General features: G+C 42.6%; 1 protein-coding gene across 4 annotated transcripts in view; it reads left to right on the top strand.

The window, feature by feature from the left end:
* TFCP2 (transcription factor CP2) overlaps positions 1-22,580 on the top strand; it is a 53,922-nt gene that overhangs the window by 8,790 nt on the left and 22,552 nt on the right. For all 4 annotated transcript variants that reach the window (XR_014491181.1, XM_083352461.1, XM_083352460.1 and 1 more), the window contains exons 3-7: positions 2,425-2,576; positions 3,474-3,550; positions 11,898-12,003; positions 14,826-14,932; positions 17,952-18,104. Coding sequence is in view for 3 of the 4 variants with exons in the window: in XM_083352461.1 (XP_083208587.1) it covers positions 2,425-2,576; positions 3,474-3,550; positions 11,898-12,003; positions 14,826-14,932; positions 17,952-18,104 (595 nt within the window). In the remaining variant the exon portion in view is untranslated. The remainder of the gene's footprint in view (positions 1-2,424; positions 2,577-3,473; positions 3,551-11,897; positions 12,004-14,825; positions 14,933-17,951; positions 18,105-22,580) is intronic.

The following is a 22,580-nucleotide window of genomic DNA, read 5'->3' as shown; positions in this document are numbered from 1 at the left end:
AATGGCTTTTTGCTTGTAGCGTTAATTCAGTCATTGTGACTTACTTGTAAGTTGTAAGTAAATTATGGTTTTAGCCTAACGTGTCATCTCAAACTTTGAGCATCTGGGCATTTTAAACAGTAATGTAGCAAATATGTATACCATTCAGTCGTGATTAATGGGAAAATATGCACACGCACATTTAACTTAGAAATTAGGCCTACAAAAGTAGGTTCTGCCACAAGAATAGTAGAAGGAACTACTTTTCTTCCAGTAGATCCTGTCCCTCAAAAATCTTCCGTGCCTGGGTTAGAATTTGGGAGAGCTAACAGATTTTTGTGCGTTTGTATTTGGCTTGAATAGCAAAGCCCAGAGAGGTATTGTGCTTTTATGTGTACTGAGCCAAGTCATCTTGCATGCCAAGAAGGAAAGGAGAGTGTTGTGTGAAAAATATAGTTTTTAATAAAGGTTTAGATACTAGGAAGCATTAATGTTTTGCACTAGATCTACATAAAATTGCCTTGTCCTACAGAAGTAAATGAAAATTTTCTAGGTAAAGTCTCTTGACTTTCTACCACCCATTTTTTTAGAATGTTATTCTATTTGACTTTGAGAAAGAATAAAGAACAGGGGAAAAAATGTCTTTAGTTGTAATTTTTTCCCCCACTCAACCTCATCCCTTCCCAGTAGGGTAAACGCCTTATTTTTCCTGTGTGCGGATTTCTAGCTTGGGTGGGAAGTTGCCCCAGAAGATTTTATACTAAATATGCATGCACATGTTCACTTTTTTTTCCAGTTCATTGTTTCAGTATAATTTGAGCATCCATAAACATAACCACTTTTGAATTCAGATTGTTCATACATGTATTTGTGAAAATGGTTCTGCTTTCTTGATTCCTTACTTTTTGTAGTGGATGCTGATGCTTGGAACAAATTGTAGTTTGCTGTCTTGGGTTTTTAAAGGCAGATGGCAGAGTTCCATTTTGAAACATTGAGGAGATTTCTTTCACTATTAGTAGTAGGGGAATTGTTAATAGGTCTGTTTCAAAGTACATTTGAAACATAAACACCAATAGTTAACTGTGGTGAAGAAATGTGACTCTTAACAAATTCCTAATAATCAGCATTAGTTTAATGAAAAGTAGGAAGGGTTTTATATTATGTCTTTTAGCTTCTCCCTCCCTCCCGCGTTTTTTTCTTTTTCGTTTTTGGTTTGTTTCTTTCCAGAGATTTGGCACGCTTTCCTAAATCCCAGTTTGACGCCTGCGATTTCCCCTTCGCTTAGGTTCCTTCCCTTCCTCTACCCCAAGAAGGGAATTGGTTTGGTCAAGAGCGGGTTTCTTTCCATTACCGCGCAACCATTTTTATTCTCTTTCTTCCCCTCCGCACGGGCGGACCCCCCTTTTGTATGCGCCACTGCAGTTGGGGGGGTCCAGATCGCCATCGATCGGGAAGACAGAGCGACCCCTCCCGCACGCAGGACCAATCCGTTCCGACCCGCCCCACCCAGGGAGGATGAAGAAGCCCGATTGTACGGCAGTCCGCGTCCTCCGAGGAGCCGCCGCCGCCCGGCTGGACCCCGGCGCTCCCCCAGCATGGTCACTCAGATAATCAGCACAATGGAGACCCAGGTGTCCAACGGCCCCACAAGCAACAGTTCCCTCCCCAATGGGCCACTGATCAGTGCCAATGGGGCCACTGATGATTCCAAAACTAACCTCATGTCTTTTAGCAGCATCAACATTGGGGCACCAGTCTTAGATCAGAGAAGATGCTATGCTTTGAGAGCATAGATGTTCATGGATATGCAACATTTAATTGAGATATGAAGATACATCTTTTGACTAATGATTTTATCCTGAGAGGTTGTCAGATCTATTGTTTATTTGAAACGAAGTCTCAACAGGTCTGTAGCATTAAAATCTCACAGGTTAAAAAAATGATACTTGGTGTGGATATCTTCTCTGGATCCAAAGTGTTGTGCATCGTAGAAAACCACATTTGCCCTTCGTGGGGATGGTAGATTGCCAACCAAGTCTGCTATAGAAGGAGTGCATCAACTTGGGAAAGAGTGAATAAGAGCGCTCTCAAAATAGTGTAAGAAACTCAGACATCTCACCCAGAGAACCTTGTCTTTGAAATCTAAAAAAAGGTTTAGCCTTAACATTGGCTATAGTTTCTGGATTTCCAACTCACATTATTTTCATTTAAAAACCCATATATCCTTCCAGAAAGGATTGTTTGGATAGGGAAGCTATCTGTGATAAATTTAGATATGTAACACCATGCAGCGTTCCATTTGTTCTCTTACTCTGCAGAGGAAATTCTTATTTTAATCTACAAAATCATGTTTTAATTGTCAGGTATGGAGACTTAACTGTAATTTTAAAAGCTTTCAGTAAAACGAACAAAAATAATTGGTCTGACCACATATTTGTTTTGCAGCGATGTCCTTGCTTTGCCCATTTTTAAGCAGGAAGAATCCAGCTTGCCTACTGACAATGAGAACAAAATCCTGCCCTTTCAGTATGTTTTGTGTGCTGCCACTTCTCCTGCTGTAAAGCTTCATGATGAAACTCTCACTTATCTTAATCAAGGTAAGCTATATTTCTGTTTTGCATGAATACCAGGTGGGGAAAATGCTGCTTTATAGTTCTGGGTTCATATCAGTGTAAGTTGGTTGCTCAAAACAATGTTAAAAAAGCTAAAATCCCAACAGGAAGGGGGAACAACAAACTAGGGTTTTTTTAAATTGAATTGAAATTCTAATATATGCCATTACCCAGTAAAACTCTCAAAGCATTTTAAGCTTAAAAAAAATAGTTGGAAATACAAGAATCCTAGATATGAGTATTTGATGTGATTCATGGGCTCGGAAATACCTGACAAAGCAGTGCAATTGCCTAACATTGTGCAGTTTATAATCTCTCAGTCAGCTTAGCCTTGGTTACTGTCAACTGAACTTCAGGTTTGATAAACTTTAATGTATGTGATACTTTCTGTATTAATCTAACGTTTGGCACTCACATATTTGTGCAGCTAATTTGAAAAAGTTCAGTGATAATTCCGGTAGGTGAAAAATGTTACTGACATGTTAGCTGTAAACAGAATTTATTAGAAATGTCATTCAGTCAATACGACTTGGACTCAGCTGGATCAACCTACATAGTATCTTGTAATTGAATTGTTGTAACTGGAGAGGTAAAAGATTAATTGATATCTCTGTTTTTACATTCTTGTAGTTTAGTACAGTTCAGTGAAACATTACTGACCATCATATTTCAAGTTATTTTGGGTTTAATCAAGTTCAGACTTAAAGAAATAGATTATTCTGAAAGTAGTATATAGTATACAGATATACTTTCACACAGAATGGCCCTTTTTCATTGCTTCCTATACATTATGGGGACGCTTATGCTTGCTTTTTCTTATTGACTGAGACAGCAAATCCTTTTTTAAAAAAATCATAACTGCAAATATATTTTCTTTTTCAGGTCAGTCTTATGAAATCAGAATGCTGGATAACAGGAAAATGGGGGAATTGCCTGAACTAAATGGAAAGCTTGTAAAGGTATGTAACAATCTGTCTTCTCCCAAAATATGTGAGACAACTTCATCAGATTTCCACAAACATTTTGCCAGGTAATAAATGATACTAAATTATGCAAAGTCATGCAACCACTTACACCATTCCAGCAAATCCTGTTATTAATGTTAGGAATGGCAATTTACTGAGGAGCAAAATGAAAGATTAGCGGGTGATAAATTATGTGGACAGGCCACTGATGAATGAAAAGTTCTTGCTATTCAAAGCATAAATATTGCAAAATTAATAAATAAGGCAGAGGAAATTTGTATCTCTTGGAATGTTAGATTTCACTGAATCTTCCAAAGACATAGCAGTTAAAACGATTGTCAGATGATCTTGAATCAAGATTGTGAATGTGTGACTTGCTACAGTTTAGTAGTATAATAACTTGCAGAGGGTTTTTAAGAGGGATGGCAAAATAGCATAAAATACAAGTGGGGCACTCTTTTTTTTTACCATATCACTATTTTTGCTTTGCATGAAGTTCAGGAGGCAGTAGAAGATTCAGCATCAAAGTAAGATAGAAGAATAACTTCAGTTGTAAGCTTGCTTTATGTTTGCCCAAACATATGCAGGAAAATTTAGTAATGTTTAGACATCAAAAATGGCAGGTACAAATGTTCTTCTTTATCTATAGCTGGAAGACAAACGGAAGTAATATGCAGAATAGGAAAATCTCCCCGTTGCAATCCCCTTAGTTTTAGACTCAAGTTCTTTGAGCTAAACATACACTGCCTTGGATAGCAAAAGTATTTATTTAACTGACTTAGTAAACTTCTGACCTTTGAAGTCTCCTGGCAGTTAAGAATTAAAATAGACTTAAATCCAATGTAAATTTATCATTCTAGTAAAAATAATTATAAGTAAAATGTATTATGAGGGTTTTTTTTAAAAAGCTAATGAAGTTGACAGGTCTCTAAACCTTTTGGGAAGTACACCTGAAAGAACTGAGGTGGCAACAGAGAAGGCTTGGCCCCAGGACCTCCAAATCAGCTTGTAGGAACTGCAGAGGAAGTTCAGTAAGGTTACTATAGAAAAAAAGATTTCTCAGATAGGTTGTACCTAATCCACATAAGGTTTTAACAATAATATCCACTACATTATAATTTTTTTCTGGGTATCAACCGGCAGCCATTTCAGTACTTTTCTACCCAAGTGTAATATGGTCTCTGCATTTTTACTAACACCAGCCTGCTTATTGGTTATTCCGTGTTAATGGAATTTATAACATTAACCTGCAAATTTTCTGAAGACAGAATGATATTCTGGACAAAATACAGTAGCGTGGAAGGTACATGAACATTTTCAATGTGCTGTAAACAATTTCTTAAATACTTAGGTAATCATGGCTTTGTTTTAAATTATATAAGTAACTGTCTTTTGCTTTCTGGCTAAACATACCGTATATACTTGAGTATAAGCCGACTCGAGTATAAGCCGAGACCCCCAATTTCACCCCCAAAAACTGGAAAAAGTTATTGACTCGAGTATAAGCCGATCCGCCGTTCTGCAAGCCTCTGCCGCCAGCAGAGGCTCGATCCGCCATTTTGCAAGCCTGAATACACAGGAATACCCTGTGTGGCCGCGGCTCGTCGGCAGGTCTCCGTTCCTCCTGCCGACCTTTGGGGAGGTTTGGGCGCCTCCCCAAACCTCCCCAAACCTCGGCAGGTCTCCGTTCCTCCTGCCGACCTTTGGGGAGGTTTGGGCGCCTCCCCAAACCTCCCCAAACCTCGGCAGGTCTCCGTTCCTCCTGCCGACCTTTGGGGAGGTTTGGGCGCCTCCCCAAACCTCCCCAAACCTCGGCAGGTCTCCGTTCCTCCTGCCGACCTTTGGGGAGGTTTGGGCGCCTCCCCAAACCTCCCCAAACCTCTGCAGGTCTCCGTTCCTCCGCGCAGACCTGCCGACCTTTGGGGAGGTTTGGGCGCCTCCCCAAACCTCCCCAAACCTCGGCAGGTCTCCGTTCCTCCTGCCGACCTTTGGGGAGGTTTGGGCGCCTCCCCAAACCTCCCCAAACCTCGGCAGGTCTCCGTTCCTCCTGCCGACCTTTGGGGAGGTTTGGGCGCCTCCCCAAACCTCCCCAAACCTCGGCAGGTCTCCGTTCCTCCTGCCGACCTTTGGGGAGGTTTGGGCGCCTCCCCAAACCTCGGCAGGTCTCCGTTCCTCCTGCCGACCTTTGGGGAGGTTTGGGCGCCTCCCCAAACCTCCCCAAACCTCGGCAGGTCTCCGTTCCTCCTGCCGACCTTTGGGGAAGTTTGGGTGCCTCCCCAAACCTCGGCAGGTCTCCGTTCCTCCGCGCAGACCTGCCGACCTTTGGGGAGGTTTGGGCGCCTCCCCAAACCTCCCCAAACCTCGGCAGGTCTCCGTTCCTCCTGCCGACCTTTGGGGAGGTTTGGGCGCCTCCCCAAACCTCCCCAAACCTCGGCAGGTCTCCGTTCCTCCTGCCGACCTTTGGGGAGGTTTGGGCGCCTCCCCAAACCTCGGCAGGTCTCCGTTCCTCCTGCCGACCTTTGGGGAGGTTTGGGCGCCTCCCCAAACCTCGGCAGGTCTCCGTTCCTCCGCGCAGACCTGCCGACCTTTGGGGAGGTTTGGGCGCCTCCCCAAACCTCCCCAAACCTCGGCAGGTCTCCGTTCCTCCGCGCAGACCTGCCGAGGTTTGGGGAGGTTTGGGGAGGCGCCCAAACCTCCCCAAAGGTCGGCAGGAAGAACGGAGACCTGCCGAGGTTTGGGGAGGTTTGGGGAGGCGCCCAAACCTCCCCAAAGGTCGGCAGGTCTGCGCGGAGGAACGGAGACCTGCCGAGGTTTGGGGAGGTTTGGGGAGGCGCCCAAACCTCCCCAAACAGGAACGGAGACCAGCCGAGGTTTGGGGACGTTTGGGGAGGCGCCCAAACCTCCCCAAAGGTTGGCAGGTCTGCACGGAGGAACGGAGACCTGCCGAGGTTTGGGGAGGTTTGGGGAGGCGCCCAAACCTCCCCAAACAGGAACGGAGACCTGCCGAGGTTTGGGGACGTTTGGGGAGGCGCCCAAACCTCCCCAAAGGTCGGCAGGTCTGCGTGGAGGAACGGAGACCTGCCGAGGTTTGGGGAGGTTTGGGGAGGCGCCCAAACCTCCCCAAACAGGAACGGAGACCTGCCGAGGTTTGGGGAGGTTTGGGGAGGCGCCCAAACCTCCCCAAACAGGAACGGAGACCTGCCAAGGTTTGGGGACGTTTGGGGAGGCGCCCAAACCTCCCCAAAGGTCGGCAGGTCTGCGCGGAGGAACGGAGACCTGCCGAGGTTTGGGGAGGTTTGGGGAGGCGCCCAAACCTCCCCAAACAGGAACGGAGACCTGCCGAGGTTTGGGGAGGTTTGGGGAGGCGCCCAAACCTCCCCAAACAGGAACGGAGACCTGCCGAGGTTTGGGGACGTTTGGGGAGGCGCCCAAACCTCCCCAAAGGTCGGCAGGTCTGCGCGGAGGAACGGAGACCTGCCGAGGTTTGGGGACGTTTGGGGAGGCGCCCAAACCTCCCCAAACAGGAACGGAGACCTGCCGAGGTTTGGGGACGTTTGGGGAGGCGCCCAAACCTCCCCAAAGGTCGGCAGGTCTGCGCGGAGGAACGGAGACCTGCCGAGGTTTGGGGACGTTTGGGGAGGCGCCCAAACCTCCCCAAACAGGAACGGAGACCTGCCGAGGTTTGGGGAGGCGCCCAAACCTCCCCAAAGGTCGGCAGGTCTGCGCGGAGGAACGGAGACCTGCCGAGGTTTGGGGACGTTTGGGGAGGCGCCCAAACCTCCCCAAACGTCGGCAGGTCTGCGCGGAGGAACGGAGACCTGGGGAGGTTTGGGGAGGCGCCCAAACCTCCCCAAACAGGAACGGAGACCTGCCGAGGTTTGGGGACGTTTGGGGAGGCGCCCAAACCTCCCCAAAGGTCGGCAGGTCTGCGCGGAGGAACGGAGACCTGCCGAGGTTTGGGGAGGTTTGGGGAGGCGCCCAAACCTCCCCAAACAGGAACGGAGACCTGCCGAGGTTTGGGGAGGTTTGGGGAGGCGCCCAAACCTCCCCAAAGGTCGGCAGGTCTGCGCGGAGGAACGGAGACCTGCCGAGGTTTGGGGACGTTTGGGGAGGCGCCCAAACCTCCCCAAACGTCGGCAGGTCTGCGCGGAGGAACGGAGACCTGCCGAGGTTTGGGGACGTTTGGGGAGGCGCCCAAACCTCCCCAAACAGGAACGGAGACCTGCCGAGGTTTGGGGACGTTTGGGGAGGCGCCCAAACCTCCCCAAACAGGAACGGAGACCTGCCGAGGTTTGGGGACGTTTGGGGAGGCGCCCAAACCTCCCCAAACAGGAACGGAGACCTGCCGAGGTTTGGGGACGTTTGGGGAGGCGCCCAAACCTCCCCAAAGGTCGGCAGGTCTGCGCGGAGGAACGGAGACCTGCCGAGGTTTGGGGACGTTTGGGGAGGCGCCCAAACCTCCCCAAACAGGAACGGAGACCTGCCGAGGTTTGGGGAGGTTTGGGGAGGCGCCCAAACCTCCCCAAACAGGAACGGAGACCTGCCAAGGTTTGGGGACGTTTGGGGAGGCGCCCAAACCTCCCCAAAGGTCGGCAGGTCTGCGCGGAGGAACGGAGACCTGCCGAGGTTTGGGGACGTTTGGGGAGGCGCCCAAACCTCCCCAAACAGGAACGGAGACCTGCCGAGGTTTGGGGACGTTTGGGGAGGCGCCCAAACCTCCCCAAACAGGAACGGAGACCTGCCGAGGTTTGGGGAGGTTTGGGGAGGCGCCCAAACCTCCCCAAACAGGAACGGAGACCTGGGGAGGTTTGGGGAGGCGCCCAAACCTTCCCAAACGTCGGCAGGTCTGCGCGGAGGAACGGAGACCTGCCGAGGTTTGGGGAGGCGCCCAAACCTCCCCAAAGGTCGGCAGGAGGAACGGAGACCTGCCGAGGTTTGGGGAGGTTTGGGGAGGCGCCCAAACCTCCCCAAAGGTCGGCAGGAGGAACGGAGACCTGCCGAGGTTTGGGGAGGTTTGGGGAGGCGCCCAAACCTCCCCAAACGTCGGCAGGTCTGCGCGGAGGAACGGAGACCTGCCGAGGTTTGGGGAGGCGCCCAAACCTCCCCAAACGTCGGCAAGTCTCCGTTCCTCCGCGCCCTGCCTGCCTGCTTCTTTCCGCTGCGGAAAGAAGCAGGCAGGCAAGGCGCGGAGTTTGGGGAGGTGCGCGCGCACCTCCCCAAACCTCCCCAAACTTCGGCAGGTCTCGGACGGCGGTGGCTTGGGAGAGGTGCGGGCGATCCCGGAAGCACCAAAGCCTCGGCCGCGCACAAGTCCTCGGTAAGTTTTTTTTGTTGACTGGAGTATAAGCCGAAGTGGAATTTTTCAGCCCAAAAAGTGGGCTGAAAAATTCGGCTTATACTCAAGTATATACGGTATTCATTTATCAAGATAAAAAACTGGGGACATATAAAATGTTGCTGCTGTGAAAAATATTTTATTCAAAGAATACTGTTTTGTAACTCCTTATGTAAATTCAACAGAGCCAATGTGGTTTAGTGGTTAAAGGCATCAGACTAGAAACCAAGATATTAAGGTTTAGACCTGCCTTACACCCAAAGCCAGCTGGTTGATTTTGGGGCAGTCACTCTCTGTCAGCCCTAGGAAGAAGGTATTGACAAAACTACTTCCAAAAATCTTGTCAAGAAAACTATAGGGATTTTGTCCAGATGATTGCCAGGAGTCAAGATTGAATCAAGGGCACACACACAAAGATTAATTAAATAGTAGCTAAGATAGGTGATGCAGCCAAGAAATTAAAAGACGCTTGCTCCTGGGGAGGAAAGCGATGGTAAATCTAGACAGCACACTAAAAAGCAGAGACATCACCCTGCCAACAAAAGGGTGTATAGTCAAGGCTATGGTTTTCCCAGTTGCAGTGTATGGCTGTGAAAGTTGGACCATAAGAAAGGCTGAGCACCAAAGAATTGAGGCCTTTGAACTCTGGTGCTGGAGAAGACTCCTGCGAGTCCCTTGGACTGCAAGGCCTTCAAACCGGTCAATCCTAGAGGAGATCAACCTTGACTGCTCATTAGAAGGCCAGATCCTGAAGTTGAAACTCAAATACTTTGGCCACCTAATGAGAAGGAAGGACTCACTGGAGAAGAGCCTAATGCTGGGAAAGGTTGAGGGCAAGAGAAGAATGGGACGACAGAGAATGAGGTGACTGGATGGAGTCACTGAAGCAGTAGGCGTGGACTCCAGAAGATGGTAGAGGACAGGAAGGCCTGGAGGAATGTTGTCCATGGCGTCGCGATGGGTCGGACACGACTTCGCAACTAATAACAACAAAGATAGGTGATAACAGATGAGTACTACATGTAGCATTTTTCTTGTGTGAAACCGTAGTTCATCCTGATATATTATTTATGTTGCTATCATAAATATCACCTTTTTTTAGAATCTGGAAATCTAAGCTTTTTTGGATTTTTTGAATTATCACATTTTGGACCCTGATCTAGAATGTGGATTCATTATATCATCTACTATTGAATATTAATGATAGTTTCCCTCCTCTGAATACTGTGACAGTTTCTAGCCGTTTGGCCTCTGGAGTGCTTAGAAATCATGGAAGTATTCAGTGCCTTGGGGATGCTCCCTGTAAGAATCACCTTATTGGAAATCTTATTTTGTTGTAGTAGCTGGTGCAGAATTACAAGGCGCATTCAAATAGATCACGCGATGCACATCTCTGTGGGGAATACTGAATTATGGCAAGTAATCATGAAAGTCCAGGTCGCTCTTGGGTTACAATCGCTAAGCAATGCAGTCATAAAGAGCAATGTCACATGACTGCATTGTTTAGTGATGGCCATCCTGACAGTCCCACTTACCCACATAATAATAATAATAATAATAATAATAATAATAATAATAATAATAATAATAATAATGATAATAATTTTATTTGTATACCGCCCTTCTCCCGAGGGACTCAGGGCGGTGAACAGGGCAAACATATAAAAATACAAGAATACAAATATTAAAAAAAATTAAACAAGGTGCCCAAGACTAACAACAATAAGTTAAAATACACTAAAAACAATGATTAAAATCCAAACCCATCACCCATCAGGCCAGGCTGGCTTGTTCATAGGCCTGTATCTATTGTTACACAAGAAAAGGTGGAAGTCCCAGGCATGTTGAAAGCTATAGGTGGGTAGGAGAAGTACTGCTAGCAGTGCTATCGAGTGCAGGTAGGTGATGGGGTGCTGCATGCAGCCATTATGAGGGGGGGAGAGGGTTTGCTGTGTCAGACACTACATAGAGTGGGCAGGCCAATGAAAGGCTGGAGAGGGAGTAACTTCCAACTTCCTGTTGGCTTCCCCATTGCCTTTGCTTGTAGGAAGCTGGCAGGAAACATCAGAAGTGGCCTACCCGTGATTGTGGCTTGTGGCAGTATTTTAATTGTGAGCCAGGCACCGAGGGCCTGGATTACAATCACATAACCCCAGGACACTGTCACAGCTAGTATTTTGAGGACTGGTTTTAAGTCTCCCTGTTGCTTTGCAGCCCTCCCAATTCTATTTGGATTACGTTGCTAATTATTATTCAATAATAATATATTTCCACAAAGCAGAAGGAATTTAAGTATATGCCTTATTATACAATATTATCCATACTGAGGTAGAAACTGTCTCTATACCCTTAGAACATGAAAGAGGTTGCCAGGAGAAATCATGGCAATTGATTTGCCAAAAAGAAATAATTATGTGCTATTCTTCACAGTGTGAAGAATAACGAGTCTTTCTACTTTAGGACATGTACCACATGATTAAGAACTGTAAGTCTCTATTGCTATAGAGAACTGTCATAATTTTGAGTGGTCAATTTTGAGGGATGGTAACCTGAGGACTGCCTGTAAATTGTAATTCAAATGTCTTGGATAGAACAGCCAACTCCAAAGCAAACCTTTAGGAGCCTACTCGTGCATTTCCTTGACTCATGTTTAGCAGGTGATTTATAAGCATATTTGAACTAATCCTTGGGGAAATTTAGAACCTTTTCACACATCGCTGTAGTATTCTGCTTTAGATTGCAATGCAGTGTGGAAGTGAATCTTGGCTTTATGTACCTTTTGCCATAAATAGAAACATGAATGTGAATTGACTATTGGTGCTAGTGTTAAGCTAAATATTTTCCATTCATATAATTCATTAGTGTTATGGTAGATGGACCTTGTGAGGGCATATCTTTGGAAGACGCTCCCAAGGATCATGTCTCTAATCAAGGATTGATTTTCTTTTAAGCCGGCTTGCATTGACATATTAATTATAGTCAATGGGAAGTTCTTTTGTTTCTTAGAGTATATTTAGAGTGGTGTTCCATGATCGGCGGCTTCAGTACACAGAGCATCAACAGTTGGAAGGCTGGAGGTGGAACAGGCCAGGAGACAGGATACTAGATATTGGTGAGTGTTTTGGGTAAATCTGGACTACTATTACGTTACAGCTTTGGGAAAGCATTGTCTTTACCTGCTTACTTTCCTTTATTGCTTTTGGAAAGTAGTTTGGGTCTTTGGTTTACATCACCAGAACTTAATGTTATTTTCCCATGGAAGATTTATTTTTGATTGCTTGGGACAGGCTAACTTGAGTGGTTTGCTCTCTAAACAATTTTTTACCACAAACCTGTGCTCTGTTCAGGCTGCATTGCAGCTTGGATTGCATTGTTTAGCCACTTGTGGCTAAAATCCCCTCCTTGCAGAATCAGAGAGCTTTTTGGTTGTTTTTGGTTTTTTTGTTTTTTTGCTTCATATTCCTGATTTAAAGCTGCTTTAAATCAGGAAAGCATAGCTTCTTTCACTCATGTATTCCCCTAACGATTTAATCCATCAGAGTGTTCTATGTATGTCAGCAATTACAGCAGCAATCCTGGGTTTTGGTCTAGAAACAAAGTGGATTAAATTTCTGAGTAAAGGATTCCAGTGTTTCTAGTGAAAGTTAAGACCTGTGTAAAATTCCTAAAAAGTTTCTCCCCTGTCTCCTTTTTTTTTACATAGATGTGTTATGTAATCAATTGCTTTTGTTTTTATTTGAGAGTGACTTGAGGAAAATGTCCTTCCAGACCTCTGCATACTAGAAATGCTGAATCTTTGCTAGCTGTCCATTAAAAAAAAGGAAAAATACTGGTTCTTATTTATAGATTGAAATCAGAGAATGGAAGTGTGGAAAAAGCCTTGATAAGTTGGATGAAGCAGATGATGGATATCTTCCAGGGTTCGCACATGGGATTTTAATACATTTGGGTTATTTTTCACTCTTCTGTGGTTAGAAGAGAGCCTTGGCAAACACTTAAATTGTGTGACAGTTGCACCCATTCCTAGACTAATGACCTCTCTCATTTGGATTACTGCAACACAGTATACATGGGGCTACCATTGAAAAGTATTCGGAAGCTTCAGCTGGCGCAAAGTGTGGCTGCATTGGTTGGAGTTTGCGTCACCTCTACTACTGTGTGAGCTGAATTGCTTGCCTGTGTGTTTCTGGGTGCAATTCAAGGTACTTTAAAGCCCTTCGTGGCTTGGGACTGAGCTACTTGAGGGGCTGTCTTCTCCCAGTTGTTTCTCCCAGTCCAATTTGGTCCAGCAAGTTGGGCATGCTACAGGTTCCATTAGCCAAGGAATATTGGCGGGCAGGGACTAGGAGACATGCCTTCTCTGCCAGAGCACCTGCCATCTGGAACAGTCTCTCTCAGAATTGAGGGTGACCTTAAACCTGCTGGCTTTTCATAAGAACTTGGGCTCAAAGTGTGTGAAGGGCCCCATTTCCTGGCTATATTGACAGCTATGACATTATCTATCTATCTATCTATCTATCTATCTATCTATCTATCTATCTATCTATCTATTTGTGCTATGTTGTAATTGTTTTAAATTGATTTTATGTTTCTTCACCAGTCACTTGTTTATAAAAATTGCATAATTTATATAGGTCACAGGTGCATATCTATGTGTGCTTCTTAATATAAAGCAGGATTAAATAACCCATTGCTCTTCAGACTTCCATCAGACCCAGTCAACATGACTATGTCAAGGAATCAAAGGCCAAAATATCTGTACATTGCTAATCCTGAAGTACAGTTCATATGTAGATTAGTCTCTGTATGTTCCAAAATCTTCTGTATGAACTAGTACTATTATCTGGATGGAGCTTATGTAGCATCAGGTTCATGACCAAACTCAATATTACACATTTATACAATTGTTAACAACACAACGGAATGACTTTACATGGAAGGCAACGAAAGAGCACGGGGGAATTTCTTGGAGTCTTTGTAAGGATGGAATGAAAAATGGGGCTTTGATCTATTTTTCCATTCAGCTCTTTTTTACTTTAAGGAATGTTAGATTATCTCAGATGAATTGTTCGGTTATCTCAATGTCACAGATCATGTCATGATAATACATCAAAGTTTGGTATTCTCTATCAACTCAAAATGTTCTTTTTCATTATTGTTCCATGGAATTCTCCATTTGGAATTCAAGGTTTTTATTAAAATGATTTCAATAATTTTCTATTCCTTCTTAATTTGGCTTGGAATATATCTGTGTCTTGCACGTGCCCATTTTTCAGGTTATTTTCCAACTTTTAAACCCTTTTTCCTCTTGCTATTAATTTAGGCTGTAGTTCTCCTATAACATAAATGTCTGTGCCTTCAATTCAATTTTGATTCTTAGCAACTACCTGAACTAGTTCCTGCAGTTTTCTTGCCAAGATTTCTTGGAAATGGTTTGCCCTTGCTTCCTTCCTAGGTCTGAGAGAAAGTGACTGGCCTAAGGTGAACCAACTGGCTTCATTCCTAAGACAGGTCTAGAACTCATGGTCTCCCAATTTCTAGCCTGATACCTTAACCACCAAACTGGTTCTCTTATAACTTTGGTCACTCATAGAAGTCTTCACTTGAACTGAGGCACAAGGAATGGCCAAAAAGATAATGCCTATAGTTCAATTAAATCATACATACAATTAGCTTGGTAAACTATTTTGCTTTCAATTTGTCCCTTGCCCTGCATTCCGTCAAATTTGCTGATTCCAACGTTCTTAATTGTTTTACTTGTGCATGAATGTCATAGGTAGTTTCCTATTCAGTAAGATTGTTGCTTGTGGGTACAGTTCGTATTTTGACTGTAGAGTCTTGACATTAGTTATTCCATCGTTTTTGCTTGAGCTTGAATGGACCTGTTAAGTATTATCTTATGTGCTAATGTGTGGCTATTTTTGTTGTCTTTAGATATTCCAATGTCTGTGGGTATAATAGATCCCAGAGCAAATCCAACGCAGTTGAATACAGTAGAGTTTCTTTGGGATCCTTCAAAGAGAACGTCCGTATTTATTCAGGTAAATCTAGAAGAGTCATTTTTCTGAGATGGACAGCCAGAGAGAGAGAGAGAGAGAGAGAGAGAGAGAGAGAGAGAGAGAGAGAGAGAGAGAGAGAGAGAGAGAGAGAATATAGAAAGCAAATTATTGGTTGCCATATTCTTGTAAATTTATGTATTTTTTTATAAGAATAACGTGTTGGGCTACCATGCATATAATGTGACATCATCTCTTTAAGTGTACAAAGTGAAAGAATATGATAAGCTTTAAATGGTTATCATGTCCTAGTGCTTGGAGTACAAGACAACAGAATGTAGAAAAGTGCTACAGAACATGTATCATTAAATTTGATTGTGCTTTGACTGAAATATTCTAATCTAGTTACCATGTAATCTTCTATATACCCCATCACAACAATACATTCACAGTTCCTTATTTTTCCTCTTTTGGGGTTGGGTTTTCTCTTATCGTATTTAAGTTAGAGCTTCTGCTATGCTATTGTTTGTTTAATTAGGATTTGTAGAATATTTATTCTGTGGATACAACTGGGGAAATACACGTCAAAATCACTATAAACAATGTGTAAAAACCTCCTATTCCTTCTTCGCTTTGATGTAATTTTGGACAATGAATGGCTGAATATAATTTAAGGATTCATAGTTACCATGCTTTAATTCAAGACAGCGTTGCTTTTGTTTTAAGATCAACTTCTTCATTAGAAATGGTGAAGGTCCCTGGAAATTCTTGAAGCTTCAATAAATGTTGGTGAGAAGTTCATAAACAAAACAATAATGCTACCCAGCTATCAAAACTTGTAAAGCTACCATTCATTTTATGATGATTTGAGAGAGGAGCTTATCTACTATAATTTAATCCAATCTACAGGACAGATATTAGGAAGGGAGAAGAAAATATCAGACCTTTTCAGAAGGACAGACGTACTGCATTTGGGCAATTGAGAAATTTAGAACTGACATAGATATAATATCTGATCCACTGTTGATCCTTAAACCCTAAGGAATATTGCAGACTCCCTTAGCTTAACACCTTGTTGATGTAGATAATTATCGGAAGCATGGTATCAAAGCTATGAATTGCTGAACTTTCCTGCAAAGTTCATAGGTGAACCATGAAATGAATTTGTTTCTGAATCAGAAGCTAATATTCATCATGAAAACTGTCAGTCCGAATAATCTGTCCCCAGAGCAACTCCCTTGATGATATTCCTGAAATTATGCAGTGTGCCTTTTGCTGCTGCTGTTTCTTTCTTTTCTTTTTTTCATCTTAAGAACTTCTTGTCGTAGACCCCTTAAGTTTCTCAAGGGTAAAAATAACTAAGGGAAAAGTAAAAAAAAGTGTATTTCTCTCTCTCTCTCTCTCTCTCTCTCTCTCTCTCTCACACACACACACACACACACACACACACACAATACCACACCACACCACACCATACCACACCATGCCTTCCAGTGTCCTAAGAGACTTGTCCTTTCTTTATTTTACATTGTTCATATATCCCTGTATCAGGGAAAAAGAATGTTTCACTTTCTATTCCAACATAAGTGCATACTGTTTTTACAAATAAAAGCTGTATACATACTGATTAGAATTATTATTTGTTTAAAAAAAGGTTAGAAGCTTCTAAATAAAGCAATAACAAAATAACCCAATCTATTTTCTTTGCACTTTAAAACAATATTTTCAGTCTTGCGGATTTCGGGAAAGTGTTCCTTTTCCTTATTTCTTTATCACAATTAAAATATTAACTTAGTTCATACATCTATAGAGAGCCAGAATTTTAAACCAAGGGGTATTAAAGTGGTCTGAACCACACAAACATTTCGTAGCCACAAGAGTGAATTGAAACACCCCGTTAAGCCAGAAACTAAAAATCCTCATTATGGTTTAGCACAATGTCTTAAGTCACTCAGTAAAAGAATCCTTATCTTCCTTTCTCGTTGGATTGGCTGCTTCTTTCTTTTCTTGCTCATTTTCTCTTCTCTTCCGAGTGAAAATAGTGCGCTCTCCAGATTGCAATCGTGGCTTCATGCCATTGTTAGCATTAACCGCTAATCGTTGCTAGAAATCATTGTGTCTAAGGCTGAGGACAGGAGATACATCTCAGCCTGATGTCTTCCAGACCTTTTAAGAGATAACGAAGCCTCAAATTGGATATACCCGGTTGAAGTACATACAGGTTGTCCTCGACTTACGATCACAATTGAGCCCCAAATTTCTCTTCCTGAGTGAAACAATTGTTAAGTGGGTTTTACCCCATTTTACGACCTTTCTTGCCGCAGTTGTTAAGTGAATCACTGCAGTTGTTAAATTAGTAACACGGCTGTTAAAGGAATTTGGCTTCCCCATTGACTTGGCCTGTCAGAAGGTCACAAAAGGGTGGTCCTGTGATCCCGGGACACTGCAAACATCATAAATACAAGTCTGTAGCCAAGCGTTTGAATTTTGATCATGTGACCATGGGGATGCTGCAATGTTCGTAAGTGTGAAAAACTGTCATAAATCACTTTTTTAATGTGCCGTTGTTAACTAAATGAACTGTTGTAAGCTAAGGCGTACCTTTACTTTCTTGCTGCATACTTTACTAAAAAAACAACCTGACTGCACTTAAGTTTCAGAAAAGAAATAAATGACATATTTTGATCTATCCCAGGTCTGATTCCCATTCTCATCCGTTGTTGTTCTTCATTCTCTTTGAGGGACGTGCACATATGGTTTCTGCCTAGATGTCAAATACAATGTATTAAGAACAATTTTTTTTAGGTCTGGTATTTTGCCAAGTTGATTTAAACCCTTCTTTGAGAGAAGGCAACTATTAACACTTTGCAGAAAATACCTTTTTTTTCCCCCCTATGACTTCTTTATGTGCCTGCAATCTTGGTTTGCTATGCAGATAGAATCTCAGGCTTTGTTAGAACTTACTTAGACATATGCAGAAAGTTTGATTATTTGTCTGTGTTGTACGAGCGTCACTGTTGCGCTGTTGCAGTTTGGAGCATATTTTTGGGGTCTCTTTTTCCAGGTACATTGCATCAGTACAGAGTTCACTATGAGGAAGCACGGTGGAGAGAAAGGTGTGCCCTTCAGAGTCCAGATTGACACCTTCAAGGAAAATGAAAATGGGGAATACACTGAGCATTTGCATTCTGCCAGTTGCCAGATCAAAGTCTTCAAGGTATACCTGTGTTTTAAGATACATCACGCAGGGACAAAAGCTGGAGAGCACAGATCCTTAGCATCCTGCTGCTAAAAGAAAAAAAAGGGGGGGAAAAAGCTTGTAGGAGTTAAATTATTTCATCAGAAGGCAAAACAGGATTGTGCCATTTCTGATCTTCATGTTGTTACTCGGGCCTTTTGTGTGTGTGTGTGTGTGTGTGTGTGTGTGTGTGTGTGAAATTAAAATTTTGCTGTCGATAATAAAGATGGCAGGGCTGTCTGGCTAGACAGGTAGACCAATTAACTGACATAACAATTGTTTTCTTCTGTTGCCCTCCATCTCGGATAGAAATCTTTTTATCTAGTTCATCGCTCTCCATCACATACCCAAAGTATGTAAGCTTCTATTTACCGATCATTGCTTCAAGAGCAATTATTTGTTTTGCTCAGCAAGGATTCATTGCTTACCTTTGTAGTCCGTGGTCCTGTTAGTGATTATTTCCACATCCATAATCTGAAAATGAACACTGTCCATCCTAGTTAGATAGATAGATAGATAGATAGATAGATAGATAGATAGATAGATAGATAGATAGATAGATAGTTGTTGAGGCCAAGGAATCAAAATTACTGCTATTGCTTCTTGGCTGTCAACTGTGAGTTCTCTAAACTTGCTGACTGACCTAATCTTTTGTTTCTTAATATTTATTATTAGTTCAAATTTTTCACTAAATATATATGTGAGCAACATGCATTCCTTTTCTCTCTTCCCTATTCTGAACTGCTGTTTTTCTAAATTCCATTACTACAGTAACCTCTTGTTTTTTATCATTCAAGTCGGCGTCCTGGCACCCCTTTATCCACAATATATTCCACTATTCTGGCATGATTTAATGTTCAAAGGCTTTTCTGTAGTGTAAAGTAAACTGGATTAAATTCTCCTGCTTGCTTTATTGTCCGCTTTATGTTGGCTATCTGATCTCATATCCTTCTGCTTTTTCTTAAACCTGCCTATTCATTTGGCATTTCTTTTATGTATATATATATGGCTCCATTCTTAATTAGAAGATCTTAATCAGAACTTACTTACGTTACTGTTGTTAAAGTTACAACACTAGAGAGTAACTTTGCTTAAATTACTGTTTGATTTTGGAAAGATTTCAGATTTATCACGTTAAGAGTTTTGAAATGTGCTCATTTGGTTTTTATTCTCTAACAATGTATTGGAAAAGACTGTTAAGATTTAATGAAGGATTTTAAAATTAGGCTGATTTTAAAATTGGGCTGAATAATTTGTTATATGAAACATGCTTTTGGTATTTTTTTTAATCTGTTGGATTTCTGATTTCTTTTTTCTTCCCTCTTACATCCTTTTATGTATGTTAATAAAACTATTACATTTATCCTATGCAGATAATCCTGTATTTGCAAGTTCTTCTATTTTTCCAGCTTCTGCATTCTAAATATCTATTAATAATACAGGTAGCCCTTATAAGTCAAGACTAGTCATTTAACAACTGTTCAAAGTTAAAGTTACAACACCTCAGAAAGGCCCGTAAAGCACTTCTGGCCATCTTATCTTATTATGCTCCATTTATTATGCTTTAAAATTGCTTTGACAGTTTCAGTTTTCTCTTGGATTTATGGTTTTAACGTTCCATGTTCCTATTGCATTGGCCCTTTGTAAAAAAGCAGCGCTCTTTCATTATGATGGCACCATCAGTGACCAGAAAGAAGCCCTGGTGGTTTTGAGTTGATCACATCATGCCATTCCAGGTTTTCTTGAGAAAGTTCAGTGTTCTTCCTCAGTAACTCAAGCAGCGTCTTTCCGTGTGGTGCTCTTACAATAAGACAACCAAATTTATAAATGTTTCAGTTATGTCTTGGCAGCAATATAGAAAGGATTTGCCTCCTTCTAGCTTTAATTTTGGAATTCCTTCTTTTAAAATGACATTTTCCTCATGGCTGCTCTGACTCTCATTGTGGATATCTTTATTTTTTTATTTTTACTTTAATCCCATTTATATCCCGCCCTTCTCCGAAGACTCAAGGCGGCTTACAAGCTTTGCAGTAGCCTTCATTCTATGTATATGCCTGCTTATTAGGGCTTTTGGGCCCCCCCAAGCGGCATTATTACAAGGTCAGCTTATTGCCCCCAACAATCTGGGTCCTCATTTTACCTATCTTGGAAGGATGGAAGGCTGAGTCAACCTTGAGCCTGGTGGGACGTGAACCTGCACTAATTGCAGGCAGCTGGTGTGACTTAAGGAGGCATTAGCCCACTGCTCCACCAAGGCTCTTCACATTTACTTCACATTTACTCTTCACATTTACTTTTATCTTTTCAACTTTTATCATCAAGAGGAGCCATAGCAGTTTCCATTCTAATCAGCACCACTCTTACAATCACTGAAATTGCTGGACCCTCTTAACTCACTCTCATCAGCAGTAGTGAGGCAGTATGAATCAGCATAAGTGCTTATGAGCTCTGAGAAGCTAGGATTCGAATATTCCTACTTTTTAGATGCAATGAGATGCAAAGCTGAATTATGTGTGTGTGCAATATTGGATTACCTCCTACAATAGAACTTGGAATTCTTAATTTAGTAAGAATCCTAAAATGGGGAAGTATGATGGGTTTTAACCTAATTCATAAGACAGGTTTTGAGGGCTACATTACATTATGCAGCGGGGAAGTTGCCTTTTCTGTATATCTGATGCAGTTTTCAGCAGCACAGAAACTTGAGAGCAAAAGGTTTCAGGAAGTAGTAAGCGATCTCCCACCTTCACCGCTTTTATTCCACCACCCACTACCAAGACGTTCCTTTTTATTGGAAATTAGTGTATACCTGAATAGAAAATTCCCTGTGGGCAAAGGATTAATATTCTTTTGCTCTCAAAACAAAATCCTGTGTGCATCTGGCTCTGGTTAAACAAATTGTTCCTTTGTGGTCACTTTTACTTTAACCTATTGATCCTGCAAGTTAGCACCCACATTTCTTGGGATGTAAAAAAATAAAATAAAAATCCTGGCGCATAATCTTGTACAAGGTGAGCACTTCTGTTATAACTATTCAAACAGATTCCATAACCTTTGCATAGATAAACATCTACAGTAGAGGACTTCAGCAAGTGCGGGGAGGCAGTGGAACTGGTTTTTCATGTTTGCATTAATTTTCAGAGTGAACTTTTATACCCATTAAGGGAAGCCAATGTTACCATCTGTTCTGGACAGTGCTATATTCTTAATGGAAAATGTTTCATTTTTTTTATATTAAACAGACACGTTAGCTTTCTTATATCTATGCCATTGCAATACTTTTTTTCTTAATGCCTCGAAAGAGAGTTCACAGCCTTTTTTCAGCACAAGAGGACACCCCCCCCAAAAAAAAGCAATTTCTGTGGCAAAACCTACATATATAATATACATGAGCTACCCAGAGTTGCCTTATAAGGGAAATGGGCAGCAGAATAAATAATAAATATTTTTTTAAAAAAACTCTGTTAGCTTTTTCTAGAATCTAGATGAAAAGATCCTGACTATTTATTTTTTAATTTTTAATTTTATTTATTTGCGGTCACAGACCAAAGTACAAGTGCAACAAAAGAAAAACATGGGGAAAGTAAAATCATAGACAATTGGACACCAGAAGCCTTGGTTGAAGGGAATTACAACATTCTCCTCTAATAGTTACAGCTCTTAAAAGAAATTTAGAAACCTGAGAAGTGATGTATGAGGGACCATCCCCTAGACAATATAAGACCAAATTACTAGCATTGGGACCAGAAGGGTCTATTTCAAGGAGAGACAGTAATTTAGTTCTGCCTGCGTTATACAAAGGGCGGTATAAAAAGACATGCTCCACGGTTTCAACCTCAGCGCTATCACAGGGGCATAGTCGCTCGCTAATCGGGAGCCTCTTAAATAGCCCATCGAGTAGTGCTGACGGCAAGACATTGAAATGGGCTAGGGAGAAGACTCTTCTATATTTGGGGATGGTTAGAGTGTAGAAGCCATCCTCAGTCCATAATTATTAGATTGGCTGTAGATCAGAGGGGAGCAGGTTTTGTTAGCTCTGGCTCTTAAATATTGCAAATCTATGTCCACAAGCCGTTGGACTACCCTAGACTGGGCGTCCTTGAGGCCATAATCTCCCAAGGCATCCCCCGTAAAACCTAGCAAGTGGAGTTTCTTCGTCAGCTCCTTCTCCCAATGAGAGGTATGAGGGTCAGCAAACACCAGGGAGAGGTAGCTACCAGGGACTGCCGAGAAGAGCACCCGAAACCACCATTTAAAGGTGTTGATCCACGCCATGCATTTGACTGATTGAATGCCCAGCTCCAGATACATCGGAGCAAAGCCAACACAGGGAGGGAGACCCAGAAGTTTCCTAAGAAAAACAGCCTGGGTTCTTTCAATACAATCCTTGAAGCCCCGTATCCATATGGGAATTCCGTAAAGAGTTTGGGCCAAGGTTTTGGCTTTGTATATATG

The sequence above is a fragment of the Vipera ursinii genome (assembly GCF_947247035.1).
Source record: "Vipera ursinii genome assembly, chromosome: 2".
NCBI lineage: Eukaryota > Metazoa > Chordata > Lepidosauria > Squamata > Viperidae > Vipera > Vipera ursinii.
This window is presented reverse-complemented; position numbering and strand designations above follow the sequence as displayed.